Raw genomic sequence first — 22,688 nt, 5'->3', positions numbered from 1 at the left:
GTTGTTTCCCTGGCCATATGGGGTGGTTTCTGTGTGTGTGTTTGTGTGCGTGTGTGTGTGTGTGTATGTAATGTATCTAAAAGATTGCACAAGTGTGCATTATTGTGACACAGCAGCCTAATAGATCTCTTTTGAATCAAAAACAACTCTTACCCACAGCAGAAAAAGTGCTGTCCAGTACGCCTTTCGTGCTGATATGACAAAATAATAATAGCAATAACAATAAAGCGCATCACGCAAAGTGCACAACCATGTGTAACCATGACAACGCTTTTACCAGAGCTAGCTAGTATCCACTAACTGACTAGTCTAGTCTAGCTTGCTGTCTAGATCAGTAGAATCAAGAGGTTTTGTGCTGACTTGATGGTATGCAGCTACAGATAAATGGCGACGTCACATCATGTAGAGGTGCGCGTCCCAAACATACACACGCTCTCACTGTTAGTTGGAATATCAACTATGAAATTTTTGTTGTGAATCTCCTCATAGTGCCTCATTAACAAGCACTACGTCCATGTTTGTGTTCTCACTTGATGCCCAATGTGCAACCTGACTGGTCGGGAGGTAAAAAAAAAAACTCTTGGTGTCACTCACAGCTGAAAGTTTTCAACTGCGGCAGCTCTGACATGAGCTAAAAACGCAGACAGAGGCAGTTCTTTTTTAAGCGGCTACATTCCCAGAGGATTGCACGTAAAAACGTACGCTGTGTGAAAGCAGCCTTATGTCTGCTAATAAGCTCGTCCCAGACTACAGCGCTCTGTAAACTTAACGGCCCGATTCTCACCCAGCTGATTAAAGGAAAGTTGTGTTTCAGAGAAAATTCCTTTGCAAACTAATGTCAGAAAAGAGGCTATAAAGTGGACATATAGCCCAGTAACCCTCTGTTTGGTTGAGAGCCAACTAGAAAAACATTCTTTAAGTGGTACGTCATACTGGAGCTGTACAGTGTTGAGTCAAACACTGTGTGTAGAGTTTACATTCCAGCTTCATGGAATCGTCACACATTTGTGAGTCGGCTCACATAGAGGCCCACATTCTCCGCTGCTTTGCACTGATGCATGTGAACATTGTGTTAAATAATCTAGAACTTTCTTTACATAAAGCTTGCTGTGCAGGAATATCTACATTCTGAGCCATAAATCACATGTAAAATTATTAAACACATCAATCACATCAATAAACAAACAAGAACGCACAACTGAACTTAAAGCGTTGTATTATAGAGGATGGCGTTAGTGTTTACAGTCGCACACTGCATGAAGTAACGCTATAAAATACACAAGTTTTAAAACACATCTCTGAAACTAACTCAAACTAGCCTTACAGTATACACACACACTCTTGCAGGAAATCCTGAACTTGACCCCTGACCCCTAATATACATATTTACTGTATCATCCAGGCCTACAAGTATACTGTGAGGAAGTAAAATATCAATATACATAATATTTTACTGTATTTCAATATGTTTAATGTATTGATCAAAAGTTATGAAAAGCCTCAAGACATAAAACTATGAATAGATACAGCTGAGTGCATAAGTTTACATCTCCCACTGGTTTCTGTAAATGTTTTTTAAAAAGTATTTCTATTTTCTAGTTTATCTATAAAGCATGCAGTGGGGAGATAAAGGCCTGCACCAGGGGTTCATAAACTAGGGGTGTGTTTACAAATGTGTTTACATTTACAGATGGGCTCACGAGAGAAACTCACAATCTCCTCTTTTCTTTCATTCATTTATTTTACAAATTAATATTAGAAATATGGAAGATGGATTGTGTGTGCTAATACTTTGAAATGTTACTGGGAGTCACGGTCACACAAGCCATGTTTAAAATAATAGTCTACATGTCATTTTAGTGGTTTTCACCATTTTGAACGCGAACTATTGCAGTAGCGTAGTTCAGCTATAAAATGGACAAAAACATTTCCCCGCCCCTTGCCTGCATCGTGTCTCAAATCACATACTTATGTAATATTCTACACTGTTACTGACTAACGCTAATCGGGTTTCCTGTTACAGTTACCGTCTGAATTTTAAAAGCCTCTCGTGTCGCCTTCAAACCCACTGAAAGCTCTGTTTTGCGTACCAGCCTTCTGGATTTTCTAGATTAGTAAATACTTTTGAATGAAAGGTCAGAGTTTCCGATTTGAGACGCAGCTCATGGCGATAATCACGACGACAGCGTAAGGTTTTAAAAGAGGCCGAGCTCGTCATTGTGTTTAACATCACCGTTCATAAAATCTCGAAACAGTTCGACTTGGAAGCCTGACAGACACGGATGTTTCGGCTCTGACGTGAAATCTAGTCAAGGTTGCTTTTAAATCTTCTGGACGTATCTCAGATAGGCAGCAAGTGTGTGAACAATGCAGCTCACATTACCGCTGCTTCTGCATGCGCACGCAAAATCATATGTCAGGTATAATCCAGGCTGCTCTGCTTCACGTCAGGCCGTATCACGCCTCCCCGGCGTGGATTACGCTTCTATAGCAACACAACACTTCCCACTACATGGGCAGGTCAGTGCAAGGAACATCCCTTTGTCTTTAGTTGCTTAAGTTACACATACATACGTTACTAATGTAATAAAATGTTCAGATGTTACAGTAGTCCTGTATTATAAATCTGGAGTTTAAAAGACTTTGGTCCAAGCTTGGAGTCAGGGATAATTCATAAAGTCCATGTTTGGGAACCCCTGGCGTATACGGTTTTACATTTTAAAATCGATTTCTGTGTTTAATGTATTGATCAAAAGATAGGACGTGACCAAGGCTCTAATGTTTGGCGGCAAAAAAAAGTTTTGATCAAATTTTTATATAATAACGAGACAATCTGGAGGCAAAAGCAGAGTGAATTATTTAAATGTAAATAAATGAAATAAATTGGCACGACAGATTTAAGCTAGTCATTTATACAGTGTAATTATCTAATCATTTATTCACCGACTCCAACACAGAAAATCACTGACTCTGTGGTCCAGCGATTTAAAAATTTTTTTTTTTGAGTTTTCTATGCTCACCTGGCAAAGGTTTGTTTTTTATGAAGACATTTTCAGCCTTACACACTCCTCGGACAATGTTTTTTTGCTTTTTGGGTTGTTTAATTATGTACCGTGTGAAACCAAACAGCAAACAAACCAAAAGTATCCATTTCACTCTACAGACTAATTCCCAGAGGATTTAGCGCTGGACGCAGGTGCTAAAAGCAGGTAGAGTGAGAGGTAGAGTGAGCAGGAGACAGTACAGGAGAGTGAAATTTGGTTTGTGTGTAAGAACATGACCTTCACATGGTATTGTGTTTGGATCAGATTCCCTGCTGTGTTTTGGTGTGTGTTAGTGTGTTTTTGTTTCATGGTGTTCTAGTTGTTTCTTGATCCAGCTGGAGAGGAGTGGGAACACTGTGTGTGTGTGTGTGTGTGTGTGTGTGTGTGTGTGTGTGTGTGTGTGTTTGTGTGTGCGTGTGTGTGGGGACAGAGTGCACCAATGTGACCTTGTCACTCGGAACATTCAACAGGGGAGGGCAAGACTCTCTTTCTGCCTCTCTCTATCTCTCTGTCTGTCTCATTGTCTCTGTCTGTCTCTCTCTCACTCACTCTCTTTCTGTCTCTCTCACCTTTTCTCTCTGTATCACTCTCTTTCTATGTCTCTGCCACTCTCTCTACCTGTCTGTCTGTGTCACTATCTTGTTGTCTCTGTCTGTCTCTCTCCATCTCTCACTTACTGTCTTTCTCTCCCTCTCCCTCGCTCTATCTTTCTGTCTAGCTCTCTCTCTTTCTCTCTGTCTGTCTTTCTAACCCCTCCCCCTTTGAATCTCTTTCTGTCTATCTCTCTCTCTGTCTCTCTCTCTTTCTCTCACGCTCTCTCTCTCTCTCTCTCGCTCCCATACACATCTACACAAATACACACAAATATTCACAGAGTACAGAAAATAAAAACAAAGAGAATAACAGATGGAGCTCTGAGACAGAATGAGAAATCATCGTCTCCACCTGCAGGGTGACGGAGTCTCCGACACGCCGCTGCTGTTTTGTCAATAAAATCGGAAGAGTGTGAGACGATTCACTAAATAAGATTTGGTGCTTCTTAAAAGCCCATTTTTCATTCTCCTATTTTACACACTGACAGCAGATCTCCGCTCGGATTGGCTGATTTCGACGGCGGCGTGCCCTCCCTCCTCCAATTGCGATGCTGTTCCCGTGACAACGGCCAGACCCCAAAAAACAATGTACAATGCGGGTGGCGCTCCAAGCCTGGTACCATTACAGAGGCTGACACTTCGCCATGTGAGGGTCAGGTGCTCCAATGCCCTCGCAGCCACGCAAACGTCTGCACCGTCTGCCATCTCCAGCACACACTCAACCTGACCTTATGTACACACACTCATTCACAAAACCCTGAACTTGACCTCTGACCCTTTTTATGGGTCCTAAAAGCTCTAAAGTGTGCTGTCAGGAGGTAAGAACACATCAAGGAAAAAGAAACAAAAACTGCTGGATAATGGTGTAGGCATAACTAAAACAAACAAACAAACAAACAAACAAATAAATAAGGCTTGGACATGTGCATTTGCTAGCAGCAATTTATGGGTGGATTATATACAGTTGAGTGCAAAAGTTTACATCCCTATCTCTAATATAATTCTATTACACAGTTTATCTAAGAAACCGAATTCCACGTTCCTGCGTGTCGTGACACTGGAATAATAGTTCTCACTTTCAAATATCATTTAGAGTTTTTCACTATTAATATACAATTAATGTACACTTTTTGATCAATTTTTAAGATTTTAATGTAACGTTGTATTTTTTCCCTTATTTAATTACCAATATTGGGTAAACTATTATAAAATGTTCAGTTTATATCAGGTTTGACGGCTTATATGTGACCACTATAGCTGGTTTTGAAAAGGCGTATTAAAGATGTTTACTCTGGACAAAATAACTGTTAATAACTGTTGAGCAAATAAATGTCTTTGTTGCATCATTTCAGTCATTAGGGTTATGAATACTACCTCTAGGGTAGATTTAGACAAACTGCATTTGCAAAGAACATCGTTCTAAACCAGGCATCATAAAAGGGTGGCCTCGGCCTGAGGTCTGGATGCAAACACAGCAAATTAGTTCAGTGGATTTAACCAAATACTTGGGAAAAAAATACTGTAGCAGTAAACAAAACAAAAAAAGTAGTTCAGTGACTTTAGTTTTGTAAACGCTATGTAGCAGATCCTCTGTTGTGACTAATCACATTCATTTATTTAAATTATTTAGCTGAAGACAGCTCATTGGACCAGAGACTAGCTACAGGGCTAGAGGGGATTTTTCACAGATGTTCAAGTTATTTACACTCTCTAGTCTAATCAGTGAACTGACGACATGTTTTAAAAAAAAACCAATGATGAGAACAGAATGTTCAATAACAAATGCATAAGATTCAGAGTAGATGCATCCCATCTGTCCCACGAATCTGTGGCTCTAGTCAAAAGAATTCACCGCTACGAAAGAACACATAACCACTTCATATTGTCTTATTTACAGCCATAAACGAATCACTCATCGTTAAGCATGAAAAGCTAACCGATGTTGTCATTCAGTCATGTTAGTCGCTTCTCCAAACCTTTGTAAGTAAGGAACTTTATGTAACTGGTCCTTCGCAAACTCCACAAGACTGGGAAAATAAGTGCACTAAAACACAGACAGAAGGAGGAAGTGTGGTTTTTATACTAAGCTTTTAATCTTGCTTCTAATCGGCTTCTTGTTCTCCTTCTTTAGTTTCATCATTGTCACTCTGGTGCTTCTAATATCGTTTGCATTCTGCTACCAAAAATAAAGTGGGATGCTGGTGGTGGAAAAAAGAAAACAAGCACACACGCCCCCTTCATACCTCCTCATGTTCTCTAGCTCTCAAACTCCAGATCATACAGGCCCAAACCAGCCGAGTCATAAGACTAGTGGTAACACATATACACCCCCCCCCCACCCCCCCACACACCCCCACACACACACACCCACACACACACACACACCCCCACACACACGTGCTCTTCCACATGTGTCAGCAGTGTCTGCTTGACTGGTTTCATCCTGCCGTCTCCATAAATATTCTAACCCTGATGTGCGCCTGGCCAAGTTTGTTATACAGCTGTCCTTACGCTTACACCACGGGGACACAAATGCTCAAACTGATATGAGGCGTGTGTGTGTGTGTGTTAAACTCACAGATGCAGATAGTGGACAGAAGGCGAGTGGCGATATAGGGAGGAAGGCAGTTTGGAAACGCCGGCTGCAGGACGTAGTTTGAGAAAGTGAGGGCGATCACAGCCAGCGTGGTAGGATACATTATCCATACTGCACTCCACAGCAACAAGAACCTGGAGTTTAAAACATAAAAACAACATCCATAACTCATTATTATCTCACACACACACACACACACACACACAGAGAGTGTTCTAAGGTACAGTCATGATGCCCTATATTCTAAACCTATTTTCTAAAGCTTTGTCCACAGTAACTTGGATTTGACTACATTCGACAGCCTTTCTGGCTTTGTCATACAACAGCCTTTTTGTCAGCCCCAGTTTGCCTGTCTCTTCAATTCAACTGTAATTTTTGGCCACATCTCTAATTGTGGGCTCTTATGTCTGTCTGTTGAAGGTTCTGTGTAGAAATCTAGTCTCCTGAGCTAGACTTCTGTTTTTCACTAGAGAGTCTGGTGTCTTCTGTCACGGCCAAGAACCGCTTACTTCAACAGGAAGATGCCATTTGACTGAAATTTTAACCTGAATCTTTCCTGAAGCTTGTCAGCAAACTCACAAGGTTATTAAGCTAACTCTAAATACGACGACAATATTAGGCTTCAACTTTTGCTTTACTGTGTGACAGTGTCCAAAATCTTTTATGTGTGAATTATGTTTGAATACACACAAGTGTACAGATTGCTTTAAGATTCTGAAGCTTGTGGCCAGAAAAGTGTACATTTAACTATGACAATAGTAGAAAAGTTTGCAAGTTTAACCCTTTTAAAAAGCTGGAATGAATAACCATCCAAAGAACATGTAGGGTTATAGTTGAAATATTCATAAATACTAACGTTTATCATCCTGGGATTGGCAGCTGACTGTCACATGACCCCAGCTCCAACAAAATGGAAGAGTAAATCTGAGTAAAATCTGTTTTGGCTACTCTTAAAACAAAACAAAGCTGCGTAAAAGTGTGTAAAACAAAGAACTTTGTATTCACCAACATACACCTGACCTCTACGACCTCAGTGTCTTTTACAGAGAAGTGTTTTTGTTGCTTGCATTTGCTCGTCTCAGCTGGCGTGATCTGAGGGTGCACGAAATGTCAAAAATATCATATCACGATATCAGGAGACATTTCTATGATATATGTTATATCTGCCAGTAAAACAGCAACTGTTGCATTGTGTTGCAAAAACTGACGCTTTTAATCTATGTCTATAAAAAAGAAATAAATAAATTATAATTAATTCTGTAAAAAATGAACATTTTATCATTTTAAAGAGTGCTTCCAGAGTTTGTAATTGTTTAAATAAAAAAAAATATTGTGATACCTGTGACATTCAGGAAATGAATTATGAAAGCATAAATCTGTAAGAACCTGCTCGCTGGCTCATGCTGTATGTAAAGTGTCTCTTCACCGAAAATAATTTCAAGAGAATTAAAAATGCAAAAATCCCTCGTACCCCACCAGTCCTCCAAAGATTTCCGTCACGTAGGAGTAATCTCCCCCAGATTTGGGGATGGTGACGCCCAGTTCGGCGTAGCACAGTGAGCCCAGAGCACAGATGCCTCCACCGAGGACCCAGACGATGAGGGAGAAGCCCACGCTGCCGGCATGCTCCAGAACCCCCTTTGGAGAGATGAAGATACCTGAGCCAATGATGTTACCTGTAAAAAACCACAGAACAAACAGAAAACCTCATGCTCAGACATTAAAAGGTCTCACTTTTGGCACCGCATCAGATTATATGCTGTAGTAAAAGTGGATTATTGTGGATTTTTGTGGAACTGAGCGCAACAGCACCACAAACATTCGTAAGAAAAACACTGAATGGTGTGAAGAAGCGAGAAGTGAGGCTGGGGCAGATTTCTTTCTCACCCCGAGCTGTAGATTCATGAAGCCTATCAGTGATAGTCACGCCAGGTGAACACACAGAGTGACACGCCCCTTAGATTAGATCTCGGCTGATAGTTTTCACACACATCCGTAACAGTGATTGAGAAGGTGCATGTGAAATACAGTCACAGGTGGATGAGCGTGAACGAGGTTGATGCTTAGCAAGCTTTTTTCCCCTAAAATGCTTTTGAAATAAAACAAAAAAAAAACAAAATAAAAAAGAAACACACATTGTCCAATCAAAGCACAAAATACACAAAAGGACAGAAGCATACGTGTAATTATTTTTTTTTAAACAAAAAGGGTTACCACTTTTCTGTTTACTGTTTGGTGTGTGGAGAAAACACGGCATGAAGCCAGCTTTGAAACACTTACAAAATGAAAAATCATGAATGCAGATAGATATCTACAGTATCAGTATATCTGTCTTTGTGTGTGTGTGTATGTGTGTTAGTTTGCATGTGATACAATACATTGTAATGCATCTAATCGTTTCATTGTCAAGCTATTGATAAACATCACATCTAATATCACCACCAGCCATCACTGAAAAAAGAGGAAAAAACACAAGAAAATATCTGACGCTTGAATGAGACCTGTCGTCCTTATCAAAACACCTGGAAAACGCCTAATGCGTTGGGAATTTCTTCTCTTCCACACCAAATTTGGAATTTTCTGTCCTTTTTCTCTGATATACATTCTCTTCCTGTGTTCTTCTCTTTATTCTGCTTATAAACATGTATTTATTGCATGGCGTCACTGTCTTTGAATACAGATCATATTAATAATAATTTATAATTATTAATAATTAATAACCTTTAAGCACTGATGATGAAAGGTTGAATTGCTAGGAAATGCTGGTGTAATCATAAAGACTGAATCTAAATCTAACTAAAGGCACTCATCTCATGACTCTTATTCACTGCATTCAGAGTTAAGTGCTGTTATTGTGCACATCAGTATTCAGACCTCAGATGTAACTCTGAACTTGAGTGCTATTCAAAAGATGGGGCGGAGTTTCAGTATATTGGAGGCGTGTCTCCGCTTTTTTTTTTTTTTTTCTACTCTTTCTTATGTGAAATCGACTCGAGAGAGGAGCAGTTTTAAGACCGGCACCACTGTATGACATTTTGTTTCCACAATATGTCACACTGAAATTTATGTTTAGGCTGTAAATACACTGAAAAAATACTCTGAAATGCCATCTGAGACCAATAAATATATAAATATGACACTTTCTTTATCTCTTTAAAGTGCACGTGAAGGTAAGGACATGGGAGCTGACTGCATCTTAATTGGACATGATGCTCACGCAGAATAATAGACATTTCTATTCAAGAAAAATCATCCAACCTCAGAGGTGTGAAACACACACAGATAATTTGCATAACCTGAACGCCATGCCAAGAAAATCAACTTAAGCAGCAGTGTAAACAAATTCTGCAGAAATATAACCTTTATTTCCATGTGTTTAATACTGCCATAACTTTTGGACATAAGTAATGGACTCTGAACACACTGAGTAGTGTTTGTCTTTACTCTTCTACACGTGTATCACTGGCACGCAGAAGAGGACGGGTTCCATGATGACTCTGGTTCCTTTCAAGGTTTCTTCCTTGTATTGTCTCCGAGAGATTTCTCCTCTCCACTGTCACCTCTGGTTTGTTCATTAGGGATCTAAATCAACCTGTAAAGCTGCTTTCTGACAATGTTCCTTGCTAAAAGCACTATATAAATAAAAATGAATGGACTGAAAGGACCAGTACTTCTCTGAGCAATCAGCTCTTCTATTCAGTCCTGTCTTCTAGAGAGCCAGTTCAGAAAAACTTCAGATAAAAAAGAAAAATGTCAAAGTCAGCAGACGTGGCGGTGTAGAAATCAGGATTAAAGTCCACGGTGGAGTAAACTCTGAACTCTCCACCCCTAAAAGGAGAAGGTGAGTTTGAGTAGAGCGGAGAATGTCGTGAATGAGTGTGTGAACGCTTCTGTTTGATAACGACTCCTGTCAGGGATGATTTGTGGTTCTTCAGTAAAAGTCTCAGGCTTGCAGCTTCACATAATCTCATTTGTTTGGAGGTTGAAATCTCTGTAATGAGTTAAACAGAATTCTCTGACGAATGTAAGACACTGAAAACCACAAATACTTCTCACAAGTTCCTGGTTCCTGAGAGTTGCTTCGTAAAACCTATTCGCAGAATTGGAAAGAATTGGAAGATTTAAGGTGCTTTCACACTTATCTGTCCATTTGCTGACTCCGATTCAGACAGAAATTAATACTTTTGGTTTGTTTGCTGTTTGGTTTGATTTAATTGCACACTGCAACAAAATAAAAAGCAAAAAGGTTGAGGCTCTTAGACAAACCTGTGAGCAGACTCTAAATAAAAGTTTAGATAATTATATAAATAACGAGTTTAAAACATTTTTCTTTTTGTTCCTCTGGAACATGTGATATTTCAGAGACGTGAAGGCTACAGCATGTGATTTATATCATTTTTATTCTCATTAAACCCTTCAGTGAGCCCTCGTGCTGTGGAAGAGGGCGGAGTCATCCTGGAAGAGACCACGCCCACTGGGAGTATATAGGATAAAGGTGATAAGTCAGAACTTTGGACTGAGTTGCAGTGTACTCGACGCAAAATAAATAAATGCCCCCCAGAGCATAACAGAGCCACTGTTTTTTCTGTTTAATTTGTTTTATGTCTGTGTATAAATTATATATAATAATCTCAGAGATGCTGACTGCAGTACATTAAAAGTGCAACATTTGCATGCATCAGCTTGAAGTGGTTCTGTATAATTCAGGTGACAGCCCTTGTTTATCACGCTAATACCGTCACGATGGATCGCAAGAGTGTCTGGTTTTCAGTAGCAGAATATATTAGGGGAATTCTCAGTCTTATTCTTGTGCATGGTACGCATCACATGCCACGAAGAGTCAACTGGCAGCTTGTATCAGGAATAAATCCGGGATCTTCCTCCCGCTGTGTCTCTTGTCTCTTTTCTAACCCAGTCTGTTATTGATTTAACCAACGCTACTCGATACAGAACAGCACTCGAAAGCTATTCGGTAGAAGAGGAATTTAAGCAGAGAGTGGCTCACCACATCCTCTCTGTGTGCTGCAGGAAAGGGCACAGGAAAGAGCTGAGCATGAGTGAATGGATGAAAACATCACAGGGTGGAAAATCAATACTGCATTAGATGATGTCATCGCTACTGCTCAGAGCTAGAGCTGCTGATGTACTAAACAAGAAGGATGGATGGTTGGGTGGATGGATGGATGGAGAAATGAACAAACAAATAAAGGAACAAATAAATGAACAAACAAACAAATAAATAGATGTAATGTTGGATGTTTGATGATGGAATGAATGGATGGATAGGTGGAAGGATGGATGGATGAGTAGACAGACTGATGGAAGGATGGATATGGAAGGATAATTAAATGAATGAATGAATTGATCAAAGGGTAGATTTATGGATGGGCATATAGATTTACTGATGGACAGACAAACTGATGGATAGATGAATGGATGCATTGATGGAATGATGGATGGATGAATAAATAGATGAATGAATGGATTAATAGATAGATGCATTAATGTATGAAGGAACAGATGAATAGCATTATAATTGCATGAGTTCATGGAATGTTGAATTGACAGAAGAATGGATACATGGATAACTGGATGGAATGAATGAATTAATGAACTAAACAATGAGTAGACATATAAATGGATGGGTGGACAGACAGATGAACTGATGGGTGGATGGATGAATAGACAGATATGAATGAATGAATGAATGAACGAACAAACTAAACAATGGGTAGATATATAAATGGATGGATGGATGGATGAATGGAAGGATGGATGAATAGACAGATATGACTGAATGAATGAATGAATGAATGAATGAATGAATGAACTGATCAATGCGTGGTATAATGGAGGGTTTGTTAGATGAGTGAGTGACTGGATGCATAAATGGATGAACTGAATGAGGGATGGATGGACAAAAATAATGAATACATATATATGAATGAATGAAGACAGACGGGGATGGTTGAATAGATGGATGAATCGATGGAAAAATGAAATAACTGATGGATGGATGGATGGATGGATGGATGATGGATAGATGTGTACATACAGTAAAGTAGAAAAATTATAGCATAGTGTAGGGTGCAGTTTGTTTTCAGTACTTCTTCAGTACTGAATGAAAGTGGAGTAACTTTATAAAACTTCAGCTGATAACATTATATTGAATAATTTGTGAGCTCAGCTGCTTAAACGTAAAGATTCGTAGCTGTTCCATGATTTTGCCGTCCTCCTGTTGGTGGATTTTACACGAGCGTCACATGCGTGTCACACTCTGACATTTGAATAAAAATTTCCATCACTGCCAGAACTTTGTCGTCGCCTGTCTGGTCGTAATGGTGCTAAATCATCTGCCAATAACGTAAACACGCCACATTAACACCACCAATCTCAACTCACAACCAAAGAATTCTTTAACTACGTGCGATTTTTGTCTGTGAACAAAACGTACAGTGTGAAGCCGGCTGTAGTCGTGTCCTGTGTAATTTTTAAAAGAACATGTAACCCCTGTCTTATCAGTGGATTGTTTATGGGTCAGAGTGTCCTTTCCCTCGATAGGGGTAACACAGGAAACCACACATATGTGTGCATATGTATGTGTGCGTGTGTGTATGACGTGTTTGTGGAAATCCACAGTCAAATACACTTTCACACGTCTCCTTCCCTTTCCAGAGGAAATTGTTGTTTGGGCGTGGGAGGAAATAGTAAGAATGTAAAAAAAAATGAACTAAAGTGCAGGAGCAAACTTTATATATACAGTTTATGCTGTCTTTATATCATTGTCTTTATGCTTTTTGTCTTGTTTTTAACCCTTTCATACATAGTGTTCACGCTTATGGAGTCAAAATAAAGCTGTGTTTAGGAAAATATATAGGGTGTTATTCATCTCCAAATCCCTCGAGACGTTTACTGTAATTACTCTCTAGACTATTCATCATTCTCAATGCCGCATGTCTCTGGTATCTTTACAATCTTTCTACACACAATCCCAAATTACTAAAACTACTCCTTAGTTTTGCTTTTTGTTGAAGATTTTTTACATTTTATTTATTTATTATTTTTTTCCACTGAAACCAGCTGCATCATGTAACAGTCCTAAACTGTATACATTTTGTTCATGTCTATTAGCAAGATCTTGGAATATTTTGTTCAAAAATGATATTTTTGGTCATAATTTTGGTCTTCAACATAAAATATTTTGGACCTCAATGTTAACGATTTTTGTTCATAAACACATTTTTTTTTTAAATTTCAGATCTAATTTCCCTCATGGAATTCCTAGAGATAGATGATCCATTTAACTGACATTTAGAAAAAGTTCAAATTCATATGATATGCTATATTATGTAATTTTAAAAAATAGCTAAAGAAGGTGGATATGTTTTAAAATAATTTATCCCTGAAAGTGTTAACTATCTACAGAAGTCATGCATAACAACATGGGTCATTATATACAGTTGACAGTTACTATAATTGTGACTATTTCTGCCAGCTTTGAGCCTTTAATTATTGGAATGATCCTTTTTTCAGCCACTGTTGGGTTCAGGGTCAGACATGTGCCTGAACAGGTCTGGTGTCTTTTTCTCGCCTCTTCAGGTGAATTGCATGCTCTAAACACGTGACGTCTCTCTGACAGACGACCTGGTGAAACTGCCCTCCAGTTCTCAGCCGTCTGACAGACAAAGACTGGCTCGGTCTTTCCTGGTTATTTGTACCGAAGCATTTAGAAGCATTTGCAGTAACTAAACATCTCCATTACGTTCATTCATCCTTGATTTCTTCCAGACAACAGTTCTTTCTTTTGGAAATAAAGATGCAGAGCAGGAAGGAAGCATTTATTTGGACTGTTTCTACTGAACATGTAAGATTTGTATAGAATTAATGCGTCTCGCATTTCTGGCGCTCGGCCACAAAGTCAGAGGCTTTCTTTCACTTAAATGGACCTCAGCATGTTGACCTGTAGACCTGCAGATAGTCCATCAAACTCCGGCATTCAGACCGGGCATGGCTAACCCTGGCATGAAGCGTCGTGGGAATTTAAATAAGGGACCATACTGTGTTTACTAACAGAATGTAGGCTGTAGTAAATGTACCTGTGCTTCTGTTGCTTCTCGCAGCGTCAGTCCTAATAAAGCCAAAGAGGAAAATCGGAAAGCTACGTTTAATTTCAGAAAAACAAAAGCCATATCTCGCTAAGTAAAGATTGCTGAGTAGGGACGACGTTTATTTGAGTAGCGTGGAAATATCCAAAATTTTCCCAAGGTGGTTGAGATACAGCTTTTGCGATAACATGTTCTCATGAAGGTCATTCAACAGCCTCCCTGTATTATTAACCTCTGAGTACCTCCACAGGTCGAGACTTTCACTGCTTCGTTACTGAGTAATGTGCCTTAAGGCAAGACATTACAAGTAGAAATTATGAATTTGCTCAATGATTTGTCAGATTTTTTAATAAATTGAATCTATGACATCTTCTTCTTAAACTGTAGTAACGTCACTCTCAACCGTAATATATTTATTTCACTGTTTTCTAACATCTGAAAGTTAGCAACATTGAAGAAGGCTTTAAGCTCCGCCTCCTGGCACAATCGCACCATGTCATATATATATATATGCGATTAATAAATGAAACCATGTTTATACAAAAATTGACTTTCTCCAAATCAGTTTTTATTTCTTTCAGAGCCAAAGACCTCAGTTCTTAGATGACCTGCATGAAATGTGCATTCCCATCACTATTTAGAAGCTTATTCCTGAGAAATTCTTTAAAATGTAGATAATCGCTGGATTTATGTTAGATTTTATACTGAAAATTGGTATGAAAAACTATTTCTCTGACATGCTATGTTCATACTATTTGCTTGATTAATCAATAAATAAATGACTTTCCTACAAAAAACTATATCTCTGAAGAGCTTTCTCACAGTGAAATAAATATTTTAATGCGAATTTACACATGAATTTTAAAGTATGAATTTAAAGTATGAATTTTAAATTTACATATTTAATTAGATGAAGCCTCATTTGCATAAATAAATAAAAATTTGAAAAAATGTACAGTACCGAAAACACTTTTGTCTATCAAATTTAAATAAACTGTCTGTTCACTTGGAGTGTCTTGTCTTTAAATGAATATCTAAATAACGATCTTGGGATTTACGGCTTTAACCAAGACGATATAAATAAGTTTTATGTTTTTTCTTCTCATGATCCTGATGTGATTTATATTTGAGAAAGCTCAGAAGCATGACCTCTGTGGTTTGTTGAACTGGAGCCAGCAGCAACACAGATGGAACAGAGAATATCCATTACGACCTTAACGCTGTAATGTGTTTTATCATGCGCCGTATTTCGAAATGTTCCACACATCTAGTGCAAGATGGAGAGCTATACTGCCAAGAGATATACTCTTAAAGATACTACTAAACTGGAACCTTCCTTGTCACTGGGCTGGTACCGTTAAGAGTACATGTTTAATACCTTTAGTTAAAGGGTCAGTTGATTTACACATGGGGTCGTGAGAGAATCTCACGATCTCCTCTTTTGTTTTATTCGTTTACTTTACAATGGATCATTACGAACGGCGTTCTAACTATAACGATGGATTTTGTCGGCTACTATTTTGAAATGTTATTGTGAGTCGGATTCAGACAAGCTACATCTACATTAAGAGTGTACGAGCTGCCGTGGCGTAGGAGTTCAGCAATAAATGTTTGTCCATCCATCTACCTCCGCTAGCTCCTTGAAAGCACAGAGTAAGTCTGACTCAGTGGAAAAACAAAAGGCAAGAGAACAAACAGGAAAATATGCTGAAACTGGGAGGCCACTGAAAGATTTGCAGTCATTTGCCCAAAAAAGTTTAGTGTGCTTTAGTGTGTATCTTTCACCTGGAAACATGGGTTATTGTGTACAGTAAAACTAATCTAAGGTCCATAAATGCACCTTAATTAGCTTTTACAGTAAGACACACTGCATGCATGTTTCTAAGAAAAAAGAGACTAAAGGTACAAAAGGTGTACGCTTCCCAGTTCCACACAAGAGAGAAGGAAAGGTACAGTTTACTAAACTTTTTTCTGAGACTGTAAATGCATAACATGGATTATTATGATGTAACACCATGTATTTATACAATAACAAACTCATTATATACATGTTATTATGATCAACCATTATGCATTACAGTATATATACTATATATACTATAATATATATATATATATATATATATATATATATAAACAAATAAAGATGGCACGTGGAGTCATGCAACGTGTCTCTGCATGCACGTGCTCCTAGGAGTTCACCTCCTCAGTAGTAGCAGTAGTAGCAGTAATAAGAATAATCATAACAAACAAGAGCGTTTCGGTGCTTGGACCCCTAAAAGCAGGAGTTTCTGAACGCTGACACTAAACCTGGGAACAAATGTGTTTGTGTGCTGCTGTGTGCCGGGGCTGAGAGAATACGTGGCGAATGAACGCGTGCATGAAAGTGCATTGTAGCCACGTAGGCGCTGAAGTTCAAGTACAACTTCCTAATGATGCAATACTGCACGAGGATGAGAGTGAGAGAGAGAGAGAGAGAGAGAGAGAGAGAGGGATGTTTGCTGCTAACGCCACTTCAGAAGTTTTCTTCTTCAGAAACAAGTGCTTCTTTATTCACTATTATTATTATTATTATTATTATTATTATTATTATTATTATTATATCTAAAGCATGCACGAGCAAAAAGTGTGCTTTAATCTTTATATGAAACGTGACTGCACCTTTTAGAAAGTTTACAGCTTCCTGGAAAAGTATGAAACAAAATGAAAAGAAAGAAAAAAAAAAACAAGGGAAATAAGCTACACTTTATAAACACACACACACACACACACATGCACAGCGGAATGAGCACGAGGAAAGGACGTACCTATAATAATAGCGCACGCGCTCATCAAACCGATTTCCTTCTTAAGTGTCACGCGGTCCTTCGAGCCGCTTTTCTGGTCTTGGCCCGGATCTGCGACCGCGTCGCTCCTCGTGCAGTTCCTCCGGTTCGCCTCGGTCCCGTCCATCTCGAAGAGTGTTTTAAAAAAAAATTAAAACATGCCCGAGTTCGCTCTCATATAGCAGGCGGATGTGCGGCGCGCGCTGCGCATGCGCAAAAAGAAACAAACCCTCTCCACTCTTGAACACGCGCCAAGTTGCGCCTGGTCGCATCCTGAGGAAAGCGCGCGCGCGTTAACCTGACACCTGGAGCGCACCTGTCTGTCCCGAGTACAAAGAAACCGGAAGTGACGGCGAGCTCCAAACGGCTTTGTTTGTTCAGAAGAAAGAAGGAAAAAGCTTTCAATGATCAGTGAATTTAGTTCACGAGATGTGCAGTGAATGTTGTCAGCTCTTTTCAGGGGAAAGAAGCGAGACGCTAAGAAGGCGGCAGATGACGTCATAACCTCATTGGAATATTCATTGATCGTCATGATGATAATTTGCATAACCAGATGTTACATGATGAAACGAGGCAGTTAGTGCAACATAGAGCAGAGTTTCATCAGAAAAGTAAATAACAGATTACTAACGTGTTACTTATAGAAAGAGGAAATCTTTGGTCCCACAAAGCCACTATTTACATATTTAAAAATGTATAAAATTGTATCATTTCTATCGAGAATGCTGAAAAATGAAACAGTGGTAGTGAGGAGTCAGGAAATAAACCCTAAGAAAACGGTTATGGATGGAATAACTCACTTTCATTACTATAAATATCACCAAGAGGAGAGAATGAAGTGCACATGTGGACAAATAATGGTGATCAGTGATAGGTTAATGGGAAATAATGGTGATCAGTGATTGGTTAATGGGAAATGATGGTGATCAGTGATTGGTTAATGGGAAACAATGGTGATCAGTGATTGGTTGTTGGGATTAATGGTGATCAGTGATTGGTTGTTTGGAATAATGGTGATCAGTGACTGGTTAATGGGAAACAATGGTGATCAGTGATTGGTTGTTGGGAATAATGGTGATCAGTGACTGGTTAATGGGAAACAATGGTGATCAGTGATTGGTTAATGGGAAGTGATGGTGATCAGTGATTGGTTGCTGGGATTAATGGTGGTCAGTGACTGGTTAATGGGAAACAATGGTGATCAGTGATTGGTTAATTGTAAACAATGGTGATCAGTGATTGTTTAATGGGAAGCGATGGTGATCAATGATTGGTTGTTGAGAATAATGGCGATCAGTGATTGTTTAATGGGAAGTGATGGTGATCAGTGATTGGTTGTTGAGAATAATGGTGATCAGTGATTGGTTAATGGGAAACAATGGTGATCAGTGATTAGTTAATTGTAAACAATGGTGATCAATGATTGGTTGTTGAGAATAATGGCGATCAGTGATTGGTTGATGGAAGACAGTAGCTTATGATTCATGGGAACAAAAGTTATCCATGATTGGTCAGTAGAAATGATGGAGATCAGTGATTGGTTTTTATGAACAATGGTGAGCAGTGATTGGTCGTTGGGTTTACACACTGGTGCTGAATCGAGTAAACCTGCTCTCTCGACTTGTGTAACAGCAGCTGTGATGTGAGCTGTGTGGAGTGCAGAACAGTCACTAACGTCTGCTCAAAAAGGTGCTAGAATTGGCTCATTTTTGAAACAGTCGCTAAAGGACTATAAACAGTCACCAAATTCTAGTTAGTCTTCGATTCAGACCACATGTTTTTAATAGATTTCAATTTTAGGGGGAAAGATGGTCATTGCAACACATTTCTGTGTAGGTTTGGGATCATTAGCTTGTTGAAATCTCAATCTAGGGCCAAGTTTTTTACTCCTAGCAGAAGCAGCCAGGTTTTGGGCTGAAATATTCTTGTAATTAGCAGAATTAATGATGCCATCAATCAACACGAGAACCTCTGGACCACTAGCTGCGAAATAGACTGAAATCATCAACACTCCACGGGGGTGGGTTTGAGGGATTTACTGGCACTCGTTCACCTTTTTTCAACAAACATCATGATGTTCATGATTCTAGTCTAATCTATCCACACCATATGATTCACACTGTAGCTCTAATGGTTTGTGAAGTTCAGAACCCCCAGAACCCAAGAATTAACTAAACCTCTGAAATCTTTGGATGCCTGTATTGTGCTTAATGCTATTTTTTTAACAATTTAAGTATTTTTTATCTCTATGGAGTGTCCCAAAAGTCTCAATAAATAGGTGAAATTAACACTTTTTAGCAAAATGTCTTCCAAAACTTTCCATACTTAGTTTATATTATAAATATATTCCAGATAGCCTTTAAGAATGCCTTTGACAAAAGAAGAACGTATTGAAATCATTCTCATGGCTGAATCGGGAAGCTGTCGCAAGGTTGCGATGAACTTTAACAGGAAACATGGCGAGCACATCACACACACGACACTGTCGCCAAACTTATTAACAAATTCAAAAAGACTGGAAGTTTTACAGACCAACTGAGAAGTGAACGTCCACAAACATCCACTGATGAAGACACAACCGACATGGTGAGGCAAAAACAGTCCCCTGTGTATGGAGACACTTTTGGGACACGCTGTATTACGCATCTCTTTTGTGTTATAATGGCTCTATAACATGGACGAGACAGGGACTTTACATGTACGCAAAGTTTTCTTTTAATGGATTTGCAGTAATTTTAAATGTGCTTTCCTTAGGGGTGTCAATAATGAGAGAAAATACTATTACTTAATAAAAAGATGGCTTTGGTAAGAAGGTGTGACTTAGAGAAATAAACTGAAGAAGTTTTTTCCTGTTGTTGGCGTGGAGAATTATCATGTGTAGTGTTTATTTTATTCAATGATTTAAACCAATATTTGTGTAGCTGGAACCCCGTTCTCTCGGTGTGTCACAGTTTTTAAGAGCCACTGTGGTTTATAATAATGGCGGATATGTAGAAAGAGCTGTGGGAATGACTGAAAGTGTGCAGGTCAGAACAAGCTGTGTTTGCCTTAGGATTTAATCCCGTAAGAATGTTCAAAATGGCAAAAAATAGAGGCAAACGTCACCTGAGCAGAGAAGGCATGTAATTGTTGAGCATAATGCACTGCAAAACCAGAATAACCCCTGTTAACAATTCCTGCTCACACTGCAACGTCTTGCCCTTCAGTCACACTGAGCACACGTTAAACTGATGTTGTTCATTATTTGGTGCAAAGGTTCGAACCTGAACCAGCTGCTGTGGTGGTTAATGACCCAAAAATCTGCTGTGTTGATCGATAAATAAATAACCACTATCATGGACTTGGTAGAGGATGCGGATGCAAGTGCAGGTAATTTATTGCAGAAGACAAAGCCAAACAAACCAAACAGTGAAAACAAGAACCAGTCACATGACCTACAGATATGGGGCAAGAAACATACAGACTATAAGTGATAATGTGGCGCACACACAACAAACGACACCTACAGCAAAAGTGTGACAGTGAGACACTGAAAAACTAGAACCTAAATAGTGGAAGTAACAAGGCATAAGACACAGGTGAGAGTGATTAATGAGGAATGTGACATGCTGGGGCTGATGGGTAGTGTAGTTCTGCGCCCTTTGGCGCTACCATGACATCCAGGCCCGATTTGTGCAAAAATGTGGATTGTGATGATGATGATGATGATGATGATTACTCCTATTACTATTATTTTTTTTAAAGGTTTCAAGATGAAATTGCAGTTGCACTTAATTAATTCATTCATTCATTAATTAGAAAATTCAGACACAGTGAAATTAAGAGAAGCAATAACATGTCAAATTTAAGCATATACAAATAACACAATAAAGAAAGCAAAAATCAGAATAAAAGAATAATTCTGTGTGTGTTTCTGTTGCTGTGGCTGAATTTTGGCAAACTGAAAAAAATTACAAAAAAAATTTCCTGCCTGTTAAATATTTTAACATCTCTTCTTTCAGGAAATATAAATATTTCTACAATATCATGTAGAAAGTTTTTTTTACTTTGCTGTACTTTTTTATTTGATGCTTTTTACGTTGATTTTTTTCTTACATTACAGTTTTATTTACTTTCTAACAAACTTTCTAACGAACACGGCTGTAAAAACTTATTCAGTCTAAAGAGGTTTTAATTGCTGTCTTTTCTTATTGAGTGAATGTCATGCTTTAATCGAGTTGTTGATTACACACCAAAGCGAAACGGACGTAAGCCTAATAGATTTAGTGAGTAAACAGCTGGCAAATGATCCGTGATGCACGCGAGGCATCGCTGCTGATACTGTAGACGTGATATGACAGAGCTTGTACAAAGATCAACAGAACGAGATAGCTTTTATGGTCATATTTATCACTGTGTGTTTTATTTATTACATATTACATTAAATGCAAATAAAGAGATAAAAATAGCAGCTGGGTTTTATGATCAGTTGGTGTCTTTAAGGTGGAATTGGAATAATTCGTCTGGTTAAGGAATAAAAAAAAATAATAAATCTGATAAGTGCATACATTTCAGTTCAGAAAAGCTCAAAGCAAAGGACCAGTACAAACTGGGACAAATATAAGTGATGGTTAGAGACAAAACAGTGATGATTGGAGATAAAAATATAAAGTATAAACTATAAGATGGTAAAATAAGCTCATTTTTACTTCCTTTTACAGTTTATTAAATTGTAGGTATTAAGTGGGAAAATGAAGGCTAAAGTACAGGGTACTTTTTTGGCTAAAAATGGTTAGTAAAAGACATTTTAGCTCTTTAAATCTTTAAATACTATAAACACAAAAGAGCTGGTTTATTTTTTTTGTATTAAAAACAGTAGATTTCAAGACAATTTAGCTAAATTTTATTTTAGCAAAAGAGAAAGAAAGCAGTAAAATACCTCGTAGTTAATTATTTGGAGGAATGCGGTGGTAAATAGAAAAGGAAGTAGAAAGTGTAAACAGTGGATTGTAGTGAAAGTAAACTGGAAAATTTTTATTTTGGCATAAAAAGATGTTTTTACAATTTCTTGTTGAATGTTTTGCATTTCTGTTGTAAAATCAGCTAGTCAAATTTACTCATCTAAATGACAAATTCCTGTTTCAGACGTGTGAAGAAGTACACCCACATTTCCTCTAGACCTAAATTTAAAAAAAACTACAGGTTACTATATTTTGATCTCTGTGTGAGTAATAAACACCGGGAATTTTATTGTGCAAGCTGAAGACGAATGAAGACGAGTGTTTGTGTTCACTTCAGAGTAATTTATGATTTTTTACATTTTCCTGGCCATGCTCCATTAAGCTGCTAATAATCATGTAATGAAATAATTACAGAGTCAGAGTAGACTGTCAGCTGGACTGGCTGTTCCAGTGTGAATGTGTGTAACAGCTCTGATGTGTGTAATATCCGGAAATATCGGTGGGTCACTTTTCTATTCTCAGCCTTTGGATCATTGCTGTTTTACACTGTGAGCTGCAAGCGAGGTGACTCATGTCCAGAATCTG

At 38.5% G+C, this 22,688-nt stretch overlaps 1 protein-coding gene across 1 annotated transcript in view; it reads right to left on the bottom strand.

Moving 5' to 3' along the window:
* The window catches only part of slc7a10a (solute carrier family 7 member 10a), a 35,843-nt gene extending 18,120 nt beyond the window's left edge, over window positions 1-17,723 (bottom strand). The window contains exons 1-3 of the mRNA XM_026937424.3: window positions 17,146-17,723; window positions 7,705-7,909; window positions 6,216-6,367 (exon numbers count right to left, since the gene is read on the bottom strand). Of these exons, the coding sequence (XP_026793225.1) occupies window positions 6,216-6,367; window positions 7,705-7,909; window positions 17,146-17,290 (502 nt within the window). The 5' untranslated portion in view covers window positions 17,291-17,723. The remainder of the gene's footprint in view (window positions 1-6,215; window positions 6,368-7,704; window positions 7,910-17,145) is intronic.
* Window positions 17,724-22,688: the final 4,965 nt, after the last annotated feature.

The sequence above is a fragment of the Pangasianodon hypophthalmus genome, chromosome 25, assembly GCF_027358585.1.
Source record: "Pangasianodon hypophthalmus isolate fPanHyp1 chromosome 25, fPanHyp1.pri, whole genome shotgun sequence".
NCBI classification, from domain to species: Eukaryota; Metazoa; Chordata; class Actinopteri; order Siluriformes; family Pangasiidae; genus Pangasianodon; species Pangasianodon hypophthalmus.
The sequence above is the reverse complement of the archived record's forward strand: the minus strand, read 5'-3'. Positions and strand labels throughout refer to the sequence as shown.